At 42.1% G+C, this 22,587-nt stretch overlaps 1 protein-coding gene across 1 annotated transcript; it reads left to right on the plus strand.

Annotated features, from left to right (window-relative positions):
- The first annotated feature begins 21,537 nt into the window (after positions 1-21,537).
- Positions 21,538-22,340, plus strand: LOC147433577 (uncharacterized). The gene is given in 2 exon segments (XM_086489518.1): positions 21,538-22,281; positions 22,284-22,340. Coding segments are annotated over 2 exon segments (801 nt in total).
- Positions 22,341-22,587: the final 247 nt, after the last annotated feature.

The raw sequence follows: 22,587 nt of genomic DNA on the forward strand, positions 1-22,587 counted from the left end.
ATGTAACTTTTCTGACAAAAGGCAATACCACCATCACACTGCTTAAACTGTATACCCAAATAATGATGCAACAACCCCAAATCTTTCATCTTGAAAGTAGCATTCAGATCAGCCTTAAATTCAGAAATATGTCTCTCATTTGGTCCGTGATTAGCAAATCATCAACATAAAGAACCACGATGAGAAATACATCACCCTCACGCTTTACATACAATGTGCTTTCTGATGGACTGTTACGAAAGCCTTGTTTGACCAAATGAGTGTCAGCTTTCTCATACCAAGCACGAGGAGATTGCTTCAACCCATACAAAGCCTTGTTACATTTGCACACTTTGTCCTCTTGTCCTTTTATGACAAAACCGCGAGGCTGCGTACATAAACTTCCTCAAATATGTCACCATTCAAGAAAGCAGTAACAATGTCTGATTGATGTACATCCCAACCAAAATGAGCTGCCAATGCACATAGAAAACACACAGTAGTCATACGACAAGTGGGAGCAAAAGTCTCTTCATAATCTATGCCTTTTTGCTGTGCATAACCCTTTGCAACAAGTCGAGCCTTATGGTGATCAATCTCACCATCCGGCTTGCGTTTCAACTTGTAAACCCACTTCGTACCAATGGCCTTTTTGCCAAGAGGCAAATCACATAAAGTCCATGTGTCATTTTCTATAAGTGCATCATATTCTGATTGCATGGCAGCCATCCAATTTTCTGAATTTTGTGCTCCATCAAAAGTCAGAGGCTCCTCAACATCATGTAAGCTAGATACAACCAAAGCATAACAATCTGATGCATAAGATGCATGGCGAGAGCCTGAACGAGTACGACTAGACAAAGGTGCATCCAATTTACTATCACGCAAAGTGTGCACCAGCCATTTTGGCATACCTCTAGCCTGCTCATTTTTAGCCCTTTCCTCATCAAGTACATCATGTACATCTGCATCAGTAATAGGCTGATCTACGACATTTTCAAAAACCCCCATAGGCTGTACATTTGCCTCATTGGAACTTACATTCGTATTTCCACCACTGAAAAGAGGCAACAAAGTGTCATAAATGTCCTGTGAGCTTACATTATTGTCTCTAGTACATGACAGCAAGGGCTGAACAGAATCTTCCACAAACAATACATCCCGTGAAACCAGAATACGTTTTATTTGCGGATGATACAACCTGTAACCTTTGCTTTCAGCGCTGTAACCAACAAAAATACATTTGACAGCCTTATCATCCAATTTTCTGCGCTGCACTTGTGGCACCAAAACATATGCCAAACAGCCAAAAACACGCATGTGCTCAATAGAAGGCTTTCTATCATGCCATGCTTCATATGGAGTAATAGACTGCAAAGCTTTCGTAGGACACCTGTTAAGTACATAAGTGGCACACATGATGGCCTCAAGCCAAAAAGAATGCGGTAAAGCTTGACTTTTGACCATACATCGTGCCATTTCCGTCAGTGACCTGTTTTTCCTCTCAGCAACACCATTTTGCTGAGGTGTATAAGGCACTGTACATTGGTGTTTTATCCCACGACTAGCCAGAAAATGCATTAAATTCATGAGACATATACTCCCCCCCTCGATCGGAACGGAGGGTGCCCATAGTACATTTCGAGACATTTTCAGCCATAGCCAGAAATTGTTTGAAGCACATAAAAACTTTGGACTTCGCTTTAAGCGGAAATAACCATGCATGCCTGGAGTAATCATCAATGAAAGTCACGAAGTACAGGTAATTGCCCAAGGACGGAGTTTGCATGGGCCCACAAACATCACTATGCACAAGCTGCAACCTGCATGTGGCCCGAACTGAACCATCCTTTGGAAATTTAGAACGCTGCATCTAACCCAAAATACAGCCTTCACAAACATGTTTGACAGGTGCTTCAAGAGGTGGCAAAGAAGCAACCATATCAGATTTCTGCAAACGCAGCAAACTGGCAAAATTCAGATGACCAAAATGTGCATGCCAAAGTTTTGCATCTAAAATAGCCCTTGAATCTGCAACAACATTTGCAAAGTTTTGTCCACACTTGTCATACAAAGTGAGCTTATACAGCCCACGGCACAAAAGCCCAGATGCAATAATTTCATCACCAAAACTGAGATCATGAACTGTACATCTGTCATCCACAATTTTGACTACAAGTCCAAGTCTAGCAAGTGCGGATACAGACAAGAGATTCTTCTTGATGCCAGGTACATAAAGTGCATCAACAAGTGTGAAGGAACTGTCATTAGCAGCAGTGAGCACAATCTTTTTAACTCCCTGAACTGGATAAGAGGCATTGTTGGCACAAGTGACTAAATTCCCATGAGGGACAGACTCGAGAGAGGTAAACAATTCACGATGTGAGGTGATGTGCTTTGTAGCACCACTGTCAAAAGACCACACATGTGAATCTGCAGCAACTGACAAGCATGCATCATGGATAGCAGGATTGTAAGTGCACTCTACGCTAAAAGCCCATTCTACATCAATATCAGCAACACAGTCTCCTTTCACAGAAGACTCAACAATGGCTGCATTTGTAGTGGAACCAGCATTTGCATTGGAACCACCCTCTTTCTTCTTAGCCTCTTTGGCCTTCAACTTAGGACACGACTTGATCAAGTGATCATTGGCTTTACAATAATGGCAACGCATCTTCTTTTTGCCCTTATCACAAGAATTGCCAGACAAAGTACTGCCAGCAGAAGCATTAGGAACATAATTTTTGCCACTCGCAGCAGAACCATAAGAAGTGGCTGCATTGCTGTTACCACCCTTTCTTTGAGAAGCAATAAAAGCCTGTTCAACTGCACGTTGTCTAGTCCTGTTTTTTCTGGACAGTGACTCTTGCAACAGCAATGTGCATAATGCATCAAACTTGACAACTTCTGGATTTCCTTGGGTCATCAGTCTCCAAGTACTAGCAAAAGTCTGGTAGGAATCTGGTAAGGCATCAAGAACAGTCTGCACAAGGGAACTGTCTGAAATGACTTCACCTGTAGAAATAAGCTGCTCATTGATATCCTTGACACTAGCAAGGAAAGTGTCCATATCATCTTCCTCATGCATAATCTTCGACTCCAGCTCTTTACGCAGCAAAGCAATTTTAGCCTCATTGTGGCTTGCATAAAGACCTGCTAAAATATCCCAAGCCTGTTTTGCAGATTTTGCTGAACGGATGTGAGGAACAATGGTGCGCTTCATAGACAACGCAATCAATGCATGATTCTGCGCATCCTTAACATCCCAACGAGCTTGTTCTGCCGTAGGCAAAAAAACTCTAACAGTTGCAAACCTTGCAGCAAGACCTGCAACATCCTCAACATCGCCTACATCCTCAGAACCAGGACGTACATCAATGCCCTGCACAATGTTCCAGACACCCTTTGACACAAGAACATGTTGCATCATATAAGCCCACATAGGGTAGTTGTCCCCATCCAACCTGTCCTCAGCAGCAAACATCTTGAACACATCTGTGTTGTTGTTGTCAGCCATGGTAAATACTGGACCTGATGTGAAAACTGCCCGAAAATAGGAGAAACGGAGCGGGAACAACTTGTGCTATATAGCACAAACCATAGAAGACTATAAGGCACCTGTTATGCAGAAAATGGCACTGACAGAAATTCTGCACAAAATGACGAAATAGCCTGTGCAGTACTGCTTGCAGTGGAAACGGAGGCCGAAATGAGCCCAAATCAAAATTCTGAGCAGACCGAGCTCTTCGAGTGCACCCATAATATTTGTCGACCTGCGAACGCTCGCCAAAGCTCACTGAAATCAGAGAAAGTGAGCAGGCGTGTGCTGGAGCAGCTGGCGACTAAGCCCGGGAGGACGTGACCTACTCTGATACCAATTGTTTGAATTAGGGTTGCAGAGAAACGCACACAACTTGGAGAAGACGAAGGAAGCTCAAGGCACACAATAGAGAGTGTGTTACTTAGTGTGCAATGGAAAGATAGATAGCCCTAGAGTGATGGGCGTATATACAATGCACGGGGGAAAAAACTTCCTAAAGAGGGAAAAAATGCCCCGGCGGTCCTAGTGTGTTCACACACATCACTACCACATGTATATGGTAACACTATTGTTCCACTACTTAATCACTATCATTAGGCTTGAGGTAGATTAAAGGGTTCAAGAAGACCCCAAACAAGTCCTAATGCCTGCCACCTTCCTATCATTGCACGCTGTCCCTAGCTTGCTGACACCTAGAATGTACAACCCTCTGCTTTTCCCTTTCAAGCCAGCATTTAATTTTCCATTTAGAGGGCATCTCTTTTAGATTCTCTCAGAAAGATCGGCCCAGAATCGTGCCAACTTATTGGCCATGGAGGACTATGGAGTAGCCAAGGAAGAGCAGAGGCGGGTGTGGCACATTTGGGGCTACAATAGGTGCTCAAGCGATGACCTATACATCAACCAGGGTTGTGTCAAGGTAGGTGTACATGGCACCGGTAGTGGCAAGGGAGGATACCAGGAGGTAATGCAGAAGGTGAGGCAAACCAGAGATGGTGTATTAAAAATGAGGGTGGCAACGTGGAGTAGGTGGAGAGAGAGAGAGAGAGAGAGAGAGAGAGAGAGAGAGAGAGAGAGAGAGAGAGAGAGAGAGAGAGAGAGAGAGAGAGAGAGAGAGAGAGAGAGAGAGAGAGAGAGAGAGAGAGAGATGGAGAGATGGCATTGTATGCATGGTCTCCTTCTTGAACTTCATTGCATGTGTGCATATCACTTTTTGGACCTTAAATTGGCTTTTTAGTGGAATCTGTGTTGATTCTCCATTGACTTGTTTTTTGAAAACGGGCACAACATACTAATGGCAAATGCCCCAAATTTTGACCTTAAAACATGAAGAGTCTTAAGTGTGCCCTTGTTACTTGGTTGGCCTAAGGGGTTATCCTAAAATGAGGTCCCATAAAAGCCGAAGTAGCCAACAAATTAACCATCAATAAGAAAAAAGACGGATGTTGCAGACTCAACCCGCTCATTGCTTTATTTAACAGTTCACTACATTATTTCGTTCCACAATCTGCGTAGCACTTTTTAAGAACTGGAAGTTGGGCTCTCTGTCAAATGTTAGCAGAGTTCATCAATGACCTCACCAAGTAGCATAAAAAATAGGGAACTTTTAGTAAAAGCCTCAAAGAGAATGGCATCGAGCTTCATAAGTACTTTATCAAAAGTTTTCTCATCAACATTCATATTATTTGTCCCCCTAAAAGAAAGCTTGGTGGGCATTTTTCATACGTGTTTTGATAGACTTTGGAACGCAATTGGTTACTTGGTTAGTTGGTTGTGATTGTTATCGCCTCGACTTTTGTTGTGGAACATGAGTGGATGAGTAGAACCAAGTGATAGGCAACTACAATAGCTCAACTTGGGACTTGATGAGCATTGAGAAGAAGCAAGTTGTGTCCCATAACACACACTATACAACAGAGGGCTACTAAAGGGGGTAATTGAATTGAGAAATGGGTTGCAGCTTAATTATTTTATTTAAGCCAAACTCCTTAACCTGCTTTGATAGTTGTTTGAAGATTTCCATTCAGCTTAGTAATATTGGCCACTTAGTCTCTAGACTACGAGAGACACCCATCTTACTCCAAATCAAGCATAGTCAATTTTCCCTTTTTTCTTGTAGAACTTGAAAGAGAGAGAGAGAGAGAGAGAGAGAGAGAGAGAGAGAGAGAGAGAGAGAGAGAGAGAGAGAGAGAGAGAGAGAGAGAGAGAGAGAGAGAGTGAGTTACGAGTTGTTACAGTCAGAGGGAGAAGCATTTTTGGTTGTCGATCACAAAATTTGGTGCAAAACTTATCTGATGAAAATGTTGGGATAAAGGGTTGTCCTTGTGCTACAGATCAATTATGCAGAGGAGAACATTGGGTTGCAATATATAAGATGCATTGCCAAACCAAATACGGACATACGTAGATTCACATCAACCACATAGGAATAAAGTAAACATGTACAAAGAGCATTGACTATTACAATACATAAGTTGAATTGCCAAACTGTGAGAAAGAAGTGCGTGTCTAATTGATATTATAGACATGATGATTGAGATTGAGCATGCACTAGTGAGGAAAACGTGTAGCTAAACTAAACTTAAGGAAGTATTGACAAACTCAAAAATACAAAAAATAGTAGTTGGCATACTATAAAAATTAAAACTGCATTGCAGACATGGTAATCATGTATAGGTGTCGTCCAATCGTGCAAGTTGGAGCACAATGTTTGAGCCAAGCTACATAAAAGCATTATGAATAGTTAAATATTTCATCTTGCAATGAAGTACTATCGAGTGAAAATGCTGAGTATACAGTGCACGTCATGCAGAGTGTCATACAAAATAGGAGTTGATGTTGGGTCGAGTGCAGGAGCGGGAAGAGAGAGTGTGAGAGAGAAGAGAGTAAGGAGACACACGTGAGGGTGAGCCTTGCCCTCCTACACAGCACATACTATATTGAGATAGTGTGCATGGCTCGTAATAATGTATTATCTATATATTTGGATAAAGAAATTGTAAGTGAGTTAGTGATGGGAGTTAGTGACGGTCGGTCGGACACTGGCCAACAAACCCAACAATCTCCCACTTTGATGGCCAATGTGGGAGGCCAAAAGAAAGAATGAGTGAGGAAGACTACATCTCACCCAATGCCCATCAACTCACAACAGTGCTGAAACTGATAGTTGGAGAGACTTTTGTGAGTGCATCCGCTGTGTTCTCTGATGTATGAATCTTCACCAAGTCAAGCTTTTTGTTTGCCAAGCACTCTCGAGCAAAGTGATACCACACATCAATGTGTTCCGTTCTTGAACGAAACACCGGATTGTTGGCCAAAGCAATAGCACTCTGACTGTCACAGTGAAGAACTGGCAATTTGTGCTCCAATCCAAGATCTACAACTAGGCAAGCAAGCCATATAGCTTCCTTGCATGCTTCACTCAAAGCAACATACTTAGCCTTTGTAGTGGAAATCGATGTACAATCTTGAACAATGAATCTTCAAGAGATAGCAGAACCAGAAAATGTGTAGATCCAACCTCTTGTTGATCTATGTGTATCAACACAGCTTGCATAATCACTATCCACATATCCCTTGATGGATAGATCTCCAAGACCATAACATAACTGTCTATTCGCTGTGCCACTCAAGTATTTGAGAATAGAATTGACAACATCTCAATGCTTTTTACAAGGGTTAGAAATAAATCTGCTGACAACTCCCACTGCATGTGCAATGTCGGGTCTCATAGTAGCCACCATGGCATACATGAGACTGCCACAAGCTGAAGCATAAAGCCATTGCAGCTTTTTCCTTAATAGATTTGGGACAGTCATTCTTGCTAAGTTTCAAATATGCAGGCAATGGGGTACTCAATGCCTTCCCCTTCTGTAGGTTGAAACGCTCAAGAACTTTATGCACATAATCCTTCTGAAATAAGTATAACAATCTCTTCTTACGGTCTCGAGTAATGCACATACCCAAAATGTGATTTGCATTTCCCAAATCTTTCGTGTCAAACTAACTCTTCAGCTTCATTTTGAGGCTAGCACTGCCCTTATTTGAATGACTAGCAGAATGACCACCAATGAGCATGTCATACACATAAAGAATAAGTAGAATTAATTGTCCATTGGGTTGTCTTTTCACATAAAGACATGGATCCTCAGTACTCCGTTGTAGCCTTGGGAATGCATAAATGCATCAAACTTTTGATACCATTGTCTAGATGATTGCTTCAAGCCATAGAGACTTTTTAGGAGCTTATAGACTAAATATTCCTTGCCCTTTAGCACAAACCCTTCAGGTTGCTGCATATAAATCTCCTCATCAAGATATCCATGTAAGAAAGCTGTAATGAGATACATTTGCTCAAGCTCCAAATTTTCAGTGGCAACCAAACCAAGCAGCAGTCTTAGTGTTGTCATCTTGAACACTAGAGAAAATATTTCTTGAAAATCTATACCATATTCTTGCTTGAAACCTTTGGCCACTAAACGAGCTTTGTAGCTCTCAACATTGCATGCAATCTTCTTCTTGTAAACCCATTTACAAGACAATGCTTTCCTACCTTTTGGCAATGGAACCAATTCCAAGTTTTGTTTTTTTGAATACTAGAAAACTCACGTTTCATCCCAAGCTCCCACTAAGTCTTATCCTTGGCTAGCATGGCCTCTTTGTAACAAGACGGCTCACCACTATCTGTCAGCAATACAAAATCCAGGCCATGCATATTTGAGGCTCTCTAAGAGGTTCTCGAATGACTAGTACTAGCTTGCTCAGTTTCTCTCTTGACAGGAGCATTCACTTGCGACATAACTGGCTCATGAGATGTCTTCAAAGGAGGTGATAAATCGGAAAACCACTTTCAAGAATTCTACCTCTTTCTCTGGCTGTTAATGCATCTTAGTCTCATTGAAGACTACATCACTGCTACGGATAATTGATCAACTTTTAGGATCCCATAAACAATATCCAAGCTGACCATCCTGTGTGTGGCCTACAAAGATGCATTCCTAGATTTGGGATCAAGCTTACCACAAATCTCTTTAGGCACATGTGTGTAAGCCTCACATCCAAACATCTTGATCTTGTGAAGGTTATAGAAACAAAATAATGCAGTGGGCTGGGATCATTCTATATTCATACTTTTTGTCATGTTCTCTTCGTCTTTCAACGCTTCTCTCATGATGATTTTGTCTGCCCAAATCTCCATTATCATGTTGATCATGTCTAGTGCAATCTCTATCATCATCTATTCTATGAAGAGATCTCATGTCTGTTGAGATATCAAGCTCAACATGTACAACTCCTAGATGACTACCATCGACAATCATCATCACTGGTGCACCTTGGTGGGTACACATATCTTTGCCAGTGATACTACAGTTAGACTACACCGAGTTAGTCTACCTACCGGAGTGATGACAGTTCATACTAGACCGTTGTACTAGGTCCCCTTTTATGTTGTATTTTCTCTTATGTTTTGTAGACCTCTTATCTTAAGTTTGTGCCTCCATATGTGTGTGTGTGTGTGTGTGTGTGTGTGTGTGTGCATGCTTGCAAGAGCTCAAGCTCTCTCGTTCTCTATCTCTTGACATGGTATCAGAGCATGGTTGTGTTTGAGATCTTGGATTAGCAAGCATGAGCAGTCTAGGAAGTGGTTCGATATTCCCGGGAGCCATCGTCAAAATGATCTTTGATTGAGGAGATTTCTTTTGGAGAGTGTGCATCTTAGGGTTCTATACAGTCCTTTGGCCTGCAACTGTGTAGCTAGATTTCCATTCCGAGCGCTTTTCAACCCCCGTTTTGGAGTTAGAGTGCATTCGCATGCAGAAACGCTAAGTTCGAGATTTTGAAGATCTACAACAGGCTGCTCAAAGCCTGTGTGAAGGGATGTCGTCCAGCAATAATGGGCTTCACTAGGTTGTCAGTGAGAAGCAGGACAAGAACAACTTCCATGCTTGGAAGTTTAGAATGACCAATTGCCTTATGGTGGGCAAAGGTTATTGGGACTACATTGATGGAGAGCATGAGATAGCACCAGCATTTTCAGAGGAAGGTGCGAGTGCTGTGCAAATTAAGACATCTAAAGATTGGGACCAAGGAGCTCAAAAGATCATATAATTGGCTTTTTGTTATTGTATGGAGACTATGATTGGGCATATACAGGATGCTCAATCTCCTAAGGAGGCTTGGGACACTTTATTGTCATTGGATGTGACCAACACAAAGGCAAGGAAGTTGCAATTAAAGACCGAGTTGAATACTGTGCAGAAGAAAAACTTGTCCATCAATGACTATTTGCTGAGGATAAAGAACATATCTCAGCCACTTGCATCGATTAGTGTTACAGTTGATGATGATGCTAAAGTAGAAGTTTGTCTGCGAGGTTTGGGTCCTAATCACTTTAAAACTGGCCTCCATATTTGAGAGAACATTCCCTCGTTTATCGATTTAGTGCCCTTATTGATTGTGGAAGAGAAGATTCCTCTACATAGGGTGAAAAGAATTCTAAACAGGTCCTTTTCAACAACAGAGGAAGAGGATGTGGTACAAGTCGTGGACGAGGTTGAGGAAGAGGCAACCATCAAGCATAATAGCAGAACAACAATCATGGTCAGAACACAGGTGGTGGTCGAGGAAATTTTTGAGACATGGTGAGTCCAAGAGGTCGTGGAAATGCACAACACAATAATGTAGGTCAACACGAAAACGTAGTGTGATGGGGCTGTGGAAGACATGGTCACTTTGAATGTGATTTTCTAGACAGGAGGCAGCAAAACAACTATGCAACCACTAATAAGAATGCAGATGATCTTGAGAGGCTATTTGTGGTGAAACACATGCTGAATACTATATCTGCACAATGTGGAAAAGTCCAGTGATAATGTTTGGTATGTGGATTCTGGTGCATCAAGTCACATGACCAGCCATGGCGAATGGTTTAAGGAATGCAAACTTTACCTGGTTATGTAGAAACTGGGGATGATACTCCACATCCTATTATGCATACAGGAAATGTGCCATTGTCTATGACAAATGGTAAAGTGAAGTACGTGGCTCATGTACTACATGTACCCAACATTACAAAGAACCTGGTTTCTTTTGGGAAAATGGTTGATCCGGGTTTACAGGTCAGGTTTAACTCCAATGGTCTCTTTTTCAAAGAGCATAAGAAGGATGGAAGACTGGTTGGGCAAGGAAAGAAAGTGGGAAGAATGTTTACTTTGGATGTAAATGTGCCCGAAGTGAATGCTTCCATGTTCACACGAGGTGTAAGTGTTGTTCCTAATATAGAGATTTGGCACAAATGTATTGTTCATGTATATTTGTAGAGGCTCGAAATGATGCAAACTAAAGAGATGGTTACAGGTTTACCTACGTTTCAAGTTGTTGAATTGCAGAAAGTATGTGAAGCTTGTCAATTTGGAAAGCAGGAAAAAGCATCCTTTCCTCATGATAAGCATGTAAGCAAGAATGCATTAGATTTAGTACATACATATGTATGGGGTCCATCAAAGACTGCATCTATGGGTGGATGTAGATACAATGTGAGTTTATTGACAACCATACGAGAAAGGTATGGATCTACCTCATGAAGCAGAAAAGTGAGGTGTTTATGCATTTTCAAAATTTCAAAGTTATGGTTGAAAAACAGACTGGGAAACATGTAAAGTGCTTGAGGTCAAATGGAGGGGGAGAATACTTCTCCAATAAATTCAATGGTTTTTCAAAAGGCATAAAATTCAGAGGCAATTTTCATGCAGGTATACTCCGCAGCAAAATGGTGTTTCTGAGCAGACGAATAGACACATTGTAGAGGTTTCTAGAGCATTGATGGATGTGAAGAACATGCCTCATTTTTATTGGGATGAGGCTATTGCTACATGTATCTACATTATGAATAGGACCCCTACTGCTGCAATACATGATATGACACTTGAAGAAAAGTTCAATGATGGAAAACCAGATGTATCAATTTTTTAAGTGTTTGGATGTATTGCTTATGTGCATGTGCCGGATGAGCTAAGAAGTAATCTTAATCCAAAAGAAAAAAAATATGTACTCGTTGGCTATTCCCTTGAATATAAAGGGTACAAGTGTTACAATTCTATCACGAGTAAAGTGAGGGTGAGCAAGGATGTTGTTTTTGATGAAATGGAAAGTTAGTATGCTAATGTAAAAAATAATTTGGGGGCTGATATAAGAGAGAATGTGGGTGCAAAAATACAGGTGTGCAGTCACAAGTTTTGAGTGGGCCGCAAGGTTCTTCTAGTGCAAGTCATGGTGAGAATCCATGGAGTGGCAGGTTACATGAAAGAATGAGTCCTGCAAACTCTTCAAATGTATCAAGGAAAAGGAAAGGAAAAAGTTGATGATGCCCCTAAGTTGCCAAATTTGTGTGTTGGCTATGATGATGGCGATAGCAATGGTTCTAAGCAAAGTTTGGATGAGGATTTTGACATAACCTCTATGAAAACTCCGGGTGAAAGAAGAATGCAAGCAGGGAATGCGACACTTGGAAGTGATCCTAAACCAGGCAGGTCAAAAAAACCAAGACTTATGATAGTTATGTGGCTCGTCATTGTGCATTTATGTCAAAGATTATGGAGGAAGTAGAACCCACATGTTTTGAGGATGCTATCAAGGAAGAAAAATGGGAGCAAGCTATGGATGAAGAGATGTCTGCACTTGATGCAAATGGAACATGGGAATTGGTGCCATTACCAAAGGAAAAAAAGGCAATTAGATGTAAGTCGGTTTACAAAATAAAGCATAATGTTGATGGTAGTGTAAGCAAGTACGAGGCTAGACTTGTGACCAAAGATTATGCACAGACTTGTGGGATTGATTATGAGGAGACGTTCAACCCTGTAGCTAAGATGGCTACCGTTCATGTGTTTATTGCAGTGATTGCCACATTAAAATGGGTGTTGAAACAAATAGATGTAAAGAATGCATTTTTGAATGGAGACTTGGAGGAAACTGTGTATATAGAGCAGCCACAAGGTTATGCAAATATGAAGCTACGTGAACTTGTATGCAGGTTAAAGAAATCATTGTATGGGCTGAAGCAAGCACCTAGATCTTGGTATGAGAGGATTGTGGCATTCCTCATTTAATTGGGCTTTGAGATGTCTGATGCGGACCATTCACTGTGCGAAAGAATGAGGCAAGGATTGTGGTAATATGCATCTATGTGGATGGTTTGATTGTTGGAGGTGACAATGTGGCTGAAGTAGAGGACGTGCAGGCTCTACTTATGCAGGTGTTCAACGTGAAAGACTTGGGAGACTTGCGGTATTTCTTGGGCATTGAAATTATTCGCACAGAAGAAGGTGTATGGCTATCACAAAGGCGATGGATATCTTGAAAAAGTATGGTATGGCTTATTGTAAGCCAATTGCAATGCCCTTAAATCAAAATTTGAAGTTGGGGGATGACGCAAGTTAAGTGCTTGATAATGCTACCATGTACAGGAAGATTGTGGCCAGCTTGATCTACTTGACTATCTGACGTACAGACTTGAGCTACACAATTGGATTGGTTAGTCAGTTTATGCAGTCTCCCAGGAAACCACACTTGGATGTATTGAGGTGCAATTGCGTTATGTGAGTGCTACTTTCAATTATGTACTCTTTTATAGGGTTGATGTGGAGTTGCAGCTCTATGGCTACACATATGCGGATTGGGCTGTTAGTACGTACATAGGATCACAGGTCTACCAGCGGATTCATGTTCTCACTTAGGAGTGCTACTATCACATGGAGTAGCAAAAAGAAACCTACAGCTGCTCCTTCAAGTACAGAGGTAGAGTACAAGGGTGCTGCAGTGGCGGCATGTGAGGTAGCATGGTTGAAATTGCTACTTCACGACTTTGGAGTAAAGGTACAGAGGCCGATTGTCATATATTGTGACAACTTCAGCAGCATATAGTTGGCACAAAACCCAATGTTTCATGCCAAGGCAAAGCACATTGAGGTGCACTACCACTTCATCAGAGAGAGGCTCTTAGCAGACGACATCGATGTGGAGTACGTGGCGACAGATGAGCAAGTTGAAGATATCTTCATGAAGGCCCTTGGAACGGCAAAGCTATAATGGTTTTGAGCTATTCTTGACATACGAGAGATGGCATTGAGCTTGAGGGGGAGTGTTGAGATGCCAAGCTCAACATGTACAACTCCTAGATGACTACCACAAACATTCATTATCACTTTTTCCTTGGTGGATACACATATCTTTGCCAGTAAGACTACAATTGGAGTACACTGAGCTAGTCTACCTACCGGAGTGATGACACACTTATCTACTCACCTCACTCACTAGCAGTTCATACTAGACAATTGTACTAGTTCCCCTTTTATGTTGTATTTTTCCTTATGTTTTGTAGACCTCTTATCTTGACTTTGTGAAGAAGAATAAGTATAATCTTTTGCCTCCATCTGTGTGTGTGTGTGTGTGTGTGTGTGTGTGTGTACACGCTTGCAAGAGCTCAAGCTCTCTCTATCTCTATCTCTTGACAATGTTGATTGTCGTGCTCACTTATGCTATTGTGTCTACCATCTCTACTACTTTATAAAGTCTAAAAGCACTACAATTAATAACCCTATGATACAATAATCACATGGATAAATACAATGGATATGCTAGCAATGACAACGTTGATGAATCAAGAGACCAAAACAGGAGAGACCAACATTCAACATGTTGTAGACAAGTCTACGGTGCTTTTAACCTCGCATCAACATAGCATCAATATCTCCACACTTTTCGCCTACATTTCACCACATTGTATTATATAAAGTCTAATAGCAGAACAATTGATAACCCAACGAGGCTGCAACAAGCTCTTGTAAATGTGCATGGGGCTATTTTGATCACATACCCTTGTGACACAATGCAACATGCATTATCTCTGACAGACCACCAAGTAATAACCATCTCTGATTAGCACCTTCAATAAGTAATAACCATCTTTGATCAGAAATTCCAACAAGTAATAAGCATCTTTATCTCCTTAAGACAGGGGGAGAATCAAAGATCTGCAAAAGGAGCTTGAGCATGAGGCTAAGTTGAAGGAAGATGAACAACACAAAAGTAGTAGTGATGGTACTCATGATAGCAGGAGTGAGCGCAAATAGGAGCTTGAGGATTAGGCTAAATTGAAAGAAGAGGAACAACACAAAAGTAGTAGAGATGGTAGACATGATAACAAAAGTGAGCATGAGGGCAGAAGTCACAAAAGAGATGATGATAGAAATCGACACTCGACACGAGGCTACAAGTCATAGAAAAAATGATGGTAGAGATCATTGTAGATATGATTGACACAATGATGAAGATCATGGTAGACATAATCAACATGAGAGAATCTAGGAAAGACGAAGAGACCATGACAAAAAGGATGAATATAGAAGGGATCATAGCCACATGGATGCGGTGATTGAAGGACTCTAAGGAGAGACCATGATGATCGTAGCAATAGATACAAAGGGTGTGTTGGTAGTGATGACGATGATGGACCGAGAGGTCATAGCAGGAGGAATCGAGATAATTAAAGTCCTAGCTCTTTAAAAGGGCATCAATGCATCTTGCAAGCTTTTGTGATCGAAAGAAAGAGATTGGGCATGCGTTGCAAATTTCCATATGTATGATTGCTAATACATAACAATAGACATGATTGCGGGATGAAAGACAAAGAGAATATGAGAAAGACGATGAATATAGTAGATAGAGAGCATGATGATCGTAGGGATAGATACAATGGATATGCTAACAGTGACAAAGATGATGAAGGTAGAGACCAAAGCAGGAGGGATCGAGATGATAGAAAACCTAGCTCTTCAAAAGGGCTCACAAGAGCTGAAGTTGTTCAATGTTTATGGAGATAAGGTTTTATGCATCATGGATCATGTATGTTCTGTGCAATTTGGGCTTTCAAAGAGCTGCAATGACATAATATGTTTCAACCAAAAAGAGGAGAGAGTTGCAAGACCAGCAGCAAAGGACTATGCTTGATTCTATTTTGAAGGATCTGAATTGTCCTTGGGAAGATCCCATGCCAGAAACAAGAGAACAACATCTTGCTCAAGAACTCGTGATGTAGGACTCTCTGCGTATGACATGCCAAAGTGGAAGAAGGATGCATTTGGTAAGGCAACTGGATGCTATCAATATAGGAGCAAAGACAAAGTCTTCCCATTTATAAACTAAAAATTGAGGTTGTTAGATCAGTCAACAACAACGGGAGTGTCTTCAAATCGATGGAAAAAACTGTTTCAACAAGGCGTAAAGGTTTTTCATCTCCATCCAAATATCCATGTGTATGTGTTTGCATGGATGGCACAACTAGACTACGGGGCAAGGTACGACTTCCATTCCAAATAATTTCTGGGGAGACACAGAGCCAACTGGATGGCACAACTAGACCAGCAGCAAAGGACTATGCTTGATTCTATTTTGAAGGATCTGAATTGTCCTTGGGAAGATCCCATGCCAGAAACAAGAGAACAACATCTTGCTCAAGAACTCGTGATGTAGGACTCTCTACGTATGACATGCCAAAGTGGAAGAAGGATGCATTTGGTAAGGCAACTGGATGCTCTCAATATAGGAGCAAAGACAAAGTCTTCCCATTTATAAACCAAAAATTGAGGTTGTTAGATCAGTCAACAACAACAGGAGTGTCTTCAAATCGATGGAAAAAACTTTGTTTCAACAAGGCGTAAAGGTTTGTCATCTCCATCCAAATATCCATCGTATGTGTTTGCATGGATGGCACAACTAGACTACGGGGCAAGGTACGACTTCCATTCCGAATACTTTCTGGGGAGACACAGAGCCAACTGGATGGCACAACTAGACTACGCGGCAAGGCACGGCTTCCATTCCTTATAATTTCTATTCCTTACAATTTCCAGGGAGACACATGGCCGACTCTCCACCATACTTTTGCATGGCACCTTTTTTATGATGTGCACTATATACGGTCTGTATTTGCATGATGTAAAGTTTAACTCATCACATGGTTTTCTTGTAACTAAAAAACATTAGCGTTCTACACCTTGCAGATTCGAACAAAACACCTACTTAATGACCATGTCAGCATTACAATCTACTATATGTAAACAAATTATTTATGACTCGCAACAACACATCAACACTCAACCATATTAAATTTCTTTGGCAACGCCAACCAAGCAACACTAGTTTTCTTACCCAAGAGGTGTAGCTCAGTTGGGTGAGACCTTTGTAATGTAACCCCAAGGTTGAGGGTTCAAGGCTCACGGGTTGCGATCTCTTGGATGTATTCTCCCCCCCTATTTGGGGGGGGGGGGGGGGGGGGGGGGGGGGGGTCCCATGGTTGCCCCTCGAGGGTGTAATGTACAGCGTTGTGAATACATGATATGTGTATAGTTTCTCCCTACTACCTTCCTTGTCCTAATGGTGAAAAAAAAAGAGACTAGTTTTCTTATGGTGGGAAAAATGTTTTTGTAATCTTCGTTAGCATTATCTACGTAGGTAGGCTTTTTTGGCCTACCCAAGGGGAGGCCATAGTGATGACTCTCCTTTTTGCTAATGATAAAGAGAGAGTTATTTTCAAAACATGCACAAATTTGTGATTGACTGGTGGTAGAGACAAAAGGCACTCATCACAAAGCCAGAAGACACCCACACTATAAGAGGAGTTGTCGAAAACCGCCAACATTGCCGCCAAAAAACAAAGGAAAAAGGAGAGAGAAAAATTTGTGTGGGCCGCAATAACCGCGGCTATGAACGCGACAGTGGTTTGTCAGCGATAAGTGCGGTAATAGTCGCTGCAATATACCCGCGACCTTTGTCGTTGCTATTACCCCGTATATTACCGCTAAATGCCAGTTCAAAAATAAAGGTGCTCATTTGGGCGCCCAAATGAGCACCTTTATTTTTGACCTGCATAAAAACAATAAGATATCAATTTTTTTTTGGAAAAGTATAAAAAATACCAAAGAACTGAAATTAAATTTAGTTTACCTTGACAATTAAAAATGTAGAAGATCAACTATTTAAAAAAGTTACAATAAAAAGTAAATAGTTGTATATACATTGTGCCACATTGGGACTTTACGAAAGTTTTGACAAAACATTTTTTTATCTAATTCTCGTCGTCGTCCAGAGGCACGTATGTTGGATCACTTTGACTCTACATAAACCCAAACTAAATTAAACAATTATCCACAGCTCAAAACAATTGATACAAAATTACTTGTTTAAACTTACCGCTTCTAGTGGTCCAACTGCCGCGTCGAATTGCTCGCGAGAGATGTGGTTGTTTTCAAACAACCATCGCCAAGTATCAAATTCTGTATGTTGCTCTTGATACTTGACCATCTCTTTGGTTGGTCGAGAGAGAGTGACATTTTCCTAAGTTAGCAATAACAATACCAAATTATCAACTACAATCTTTATAATCAATGATCAACGTTATAATTCAAATAATCTTACATATTTATCCTTCCAAGCTCCCTTGCCTCCTAAGCCATACTGCGTGGGAGTTTGTCTTGCATGGGCCTCGCGTTGTTGTCTATATGATGAGCCCCGCAGCTTGATCGCTCTTCTCTTGAATTGCCCACTCCCACTCCACGTCTGCCATGTTGCCACCACAGTAACTCCTGTCTGGATCTCTGACCTTGGTTGGCTACTGCCACGCCGTGAGAGACGAAGCGGCCGTGAGGTCTTGGCTAAGGTCATGGTGGCTTTGGACTTGGGCACCACTTTTTCGGGCTTCACGTACGTCCACAAGAGCGACCCCAGGGACATCCACCATGTCATAGAATGGCCTCACAAAGGGAGGTAGCCGCTTCATCCCGTTATTGCAAAACATAGATCAGCATGTTTTACAAGTAGAACCCATTGTCTTCTACCTACACCCTCCAAGCTTGGGGATGGTCTGCCCTTCGCTTTCTCTCTCTTTCTTTCTCTACCTCTTTCCCTCTATCTCTCTCTTTCTCTTCCTCTTTCCCTCTCTCCATCTCTTTCTCTATCTCTCTTTCTTTCTCTCCCTCTCTTTCTCTACCTCTTTCCCTCTATCTCTCTCTTTCTCTCCATCTCTTTCTTTCTCGACCTCTTTCCCTCTATCTCTCCCTCTCTCTATCTCTATTCCTGTCTCCCTCTATATCTCCCTCTTTCTATCTCTTCCTTTGTTTCTCTCTATCTCTTTCCCTCTCTATCTACTCTCTCTCTTTCCCTCTCTCCCTCTATCTCTCTCTTTCTTTCTCTATCTCTCTCTTTCTTTCCCTCTCTTTCTCTTTCTCTCTCTCTCTCTCTCTCTCTCTCTCTTTAAATCCCTCTCTTGCCCTCTCTCTCTCTCTCTCTAGTCTTTCTCTCTCTCTCTCTTTATCTATTTCTCTCTCTCTCTATTCAACATTTACCTCTCTTTATCTAACATTTCTCTCACTCTCTTTATCTATTTCTCTCCCTCTCTCCCTCCCTCTCTCTCTTCTCACACTATCCAAACAATCATTTCCAAAACGTGCGCGACAAATCAATCATTTTCGAACGTGTGTAGCATAGCAACCATTTTTAAACGTGCTTAACAAAACAACCATTTCAAACAAGCCGTGCGAAACAACCGTTTCCTATAATGAGCGAGATATGTTATAATGGATTCTCTATTTTCTCTAATTTTTTTATTTGTTTGTGTGTGTGTGTGTGTGTGTGTGTAGTAGAAAACAAAAGGGAAAGAGGGAGGATGTGCTTTTGTATTTACCTCTTCTTTGTAGCACGGTTGAGCTTCGAATAGGTTGAGTGTCCAAAGAAGATGGCAAAATACCCCCTTGCCAAAAATTGCACGAAACCCTCTTCGACGAAACTTGAGAAGCTTGGAGAAGGAGAGAGGGGGAAGGGAGAGGTGGGGGGGCGACGGGGGGGGGGGGGGACTTCTTGAAGGACAGAGAGTTTGGGAGTGGGGGAGGGGAGGAGGGGGAAGCTTGTGAGCGATGGCGGAGAGCAAGAAACGCAGGGAAGGCAGGGTATGCTGCAAAAACGCGGCATACTCTGTCTTCTTTCCTTTTTTTTAGGTGCCAGTTATTACCGCGACTATTACCGCAACTATTACCGCCCATATTACCGCGGCATGTCATTTCAAATGGATACATGCGAATCCGAGGTTGTGGAGGACGGGGGGGGGGGGGGGTAAAAACCACCCCCCCAACCCTTAGCTATACATTATTTCTTTTAGCCTTTTGAGTTTTTTTATGAAGATTTTTAATTTTTATGGATACTTTATTTTGTAGTACTTTTAAATGTTTAATTTTAAAATCTCTTTTAGTTAAATTTTTTTTATAACACTCATTGTCATTTATTCCCTTTGACTTTAACTATATGTAATTTTTCTAATGGAATTAAGTGTTTTTTTAATTATTTATTTTTTACGGCACGTGACTAAATAAACAACCTTTCGCGTGTGCAGGACATCGATTGGGATGATCGTGGTCCTCCTGGAGGCCCAGAGCGAGATCATTGGCTCAAGGAAAAACTACCTTGTCCTCGCGCCAAGTGCAAAAGGGCAATTCCTCGCTTGAGACGCATTGCTTTGGAGCACGTGGAGAACGAAAGGCTTTGGCATCCTTGGAAAAGCGCTCGGAGAGATGATAGCACGACTCACCCGTCGCTTGAGGATGTGCCCTATTGGTCTGTGTTCGGTGGTGGTGCACCGGCGCGCAAGGCCGAACGACAGAGGCAAGAGCGACTGGGCGATTTGGGTGCACCACATGGTGATCCTTCCGTTGGCTCTACGTCGGCAACTCCTACGGCATCTTCTTCACACTTTGAGGTAGAGGATGAGTACATGTTCGACATGTGTGATGAGTTACTAGCTCATGAGCGTGACGTGTGCGAAGAAGATTGTCAGCCCTATACTAAACAGGCTGCCGAAACGGAGGATATATTGATGACGAGTGCCCGAATACCTCTTTACGTCTGTGCATAGTACTCGGTGCTCCGGGCATCGTTAGAAGTACTCAACTTGCAAGCAAAATTCGGTTGGAGTAATGCAAGTGTCGATGCTCTACTTCTGTAAGTATGGAATGTGGCTTTTATATACTCTCTCTCTCTCTCTCTCTCTCTCTCTCTCTCTCTCTCTCTCTCTCTCTCTCTCTCTCTCTCTCTTTATGGTGTTCTCTTCTAGAAATTATACTAATACGCATGTTTGTTGTAGTTTGATGGGCAAAATGTTGCCAACTGATCACCACATGCCTCCAAATCGTCGACGAGCTAGATCGTATGTCACTGCACTTGGAATGGAGCGCATCCATGCGTGAGTCAACGATTGCATGCTATACCGCAATGAGCATGCACATGCTACCTCATGTCCCGTGTGCGGGGAGGCACAATACAAGACAGGTGTGAGCGGGGCACACCTACCGCGCAAGGTATTAAGACATTTTTCATTAATTCCTCGTATCCAACACATGTTTAAAAGAAGGTCTACCGTGGAGCTTCTCGCGTGGCACGCAAACCATCGCTCAAATGATGGAATGATGCGTGTCCCGAAGGCACATCAAAACTCAATGGCCAGAGTTTGGGTTGGAGCTTCAACACTTGAGGCTTGGGTTAGCAAGTGATGGTGTCGACCCCTTTGACACTAAGTCTACTTCATGGAGCACTTGGCCTGTGGTGATCGTCAACTACAATATTCCACCATGGGAGACAACCAAGAAGGGCAATATACTTCTTTCCTTGCTTGTGCCAGGGAAGTACAAAGTGTCAAATATTGACATTTACCTCGAGCCCCTCATTGAGGAGTTGAAGGAGTTATGGAGAGGCATTCCTGTTGTCGATGTCTCACTTGCAAAGGGGGGGAGAGAGGCTCAAGTGAGGGGAATCCTTATGTGGACTATGCACGACTATCTTGGGCTTGGAGAGATTTCTAGTAACCCCATGTCCTCTCTCTCTCTCTCTCTCTCTCTCTCTCTCTCTCTCTTTATCTCTCTCCCTTTAGCTCCCTTTAGCTCCCTTTAGCTCACTCATCTCTCTAACCATATGATATGTATGTAGGGTTGTCCACATCGGGCCACAATGCATGTCCTAATTGCAGGCCATCGTTGGTGACAAAGAGGCCAGATTACTTGCGCAAGGTAATCTATCCAAACAACCATCGTTTCTTATCCCAAGGACATATCAAGCACAAGGCTCCAACAAATGGGAAGGCTCCTCTAAAGCTCACAATGACAGATTGGACAACCATTTGGGAGGAACATCACAACAACAATTTGGCTCCGTGTCCTCCACCAAAAGGTATGTCGAGGTATTCCATATTTTTAAGGCTTCCATATTGGAAGGACTTAAAAATACAACACCTCTTGGATCCCATGCACATATTCAAGAATGTAGCCCAAACACTATGGGACCACATTATTGGCAAGAAGGACTCTTTGGGTGCCAGGGAGGATTTGAGGCTTTTAAAACGTCTCCCCGCCTCTACCACTTCACAGCGTGCCCCAAATGGAAAGATTGTGCTTCCTAAAGCACCATGGATGCTAGCAAAAGAAGAATTAGACAAGGTGAAGGGTACCATTGCCTCTATTCGCACACCAACAGGATACATGAGGTCGCTAAAGGAAGCTTTCACGAAAGCGAAGAAGGGTGGAAGCGTTCAATTGTATGGGTTGAAGTCCCACGATTGGCACAAGATGCTTCAGATATTCTTCATACTCCCTTTTCTATCTATATTTTGTGTGTATGACTATCACTCACTTTTCCTTTTCCTGATTTACATTGTAGTTCATTCTGCCGGTGAGTATGTGTATATGTTGGGACAAGAAAGTCAGGGACGCTATTTTCAAATTAGGAGAGCTAGTAAGGTACACCACAAGACTCCACTAGACTACACCTTTTTTATGTACACAATAATTTCAACTAGCACTTAGTGTATCCTTGTGTGTTTTCTTGCATATTCGTGAGCTCCAAGGAAATCGAAATAGATGCTATCCCTGCTGCGCAAACACTTGCGACAAAAACTGTGTGTGCCATTGAGGATGCATTTCCTCGATCGGTCCTTCTTAGTTAAATTCACCTCTTGGTTCACGTGGTGGAGG

Source organism: Adiantum capillus-veneris, chromosome 19, assembly GCF_014529385.1.
Source record: "Adiantum capillus-veneris isolate H3 chromosome 19, ASM1452938v2, whole genome shotgun sequence".
In the NCBI taxonomy this organism is placed as follows: domain Eukaryota; kingdom Viridiplantae; phylum Streptophyta; class Polypodiopsida; order Polypodiales; family Pteridaceae; genus Adiantum; species Adiantum capillus-veneris.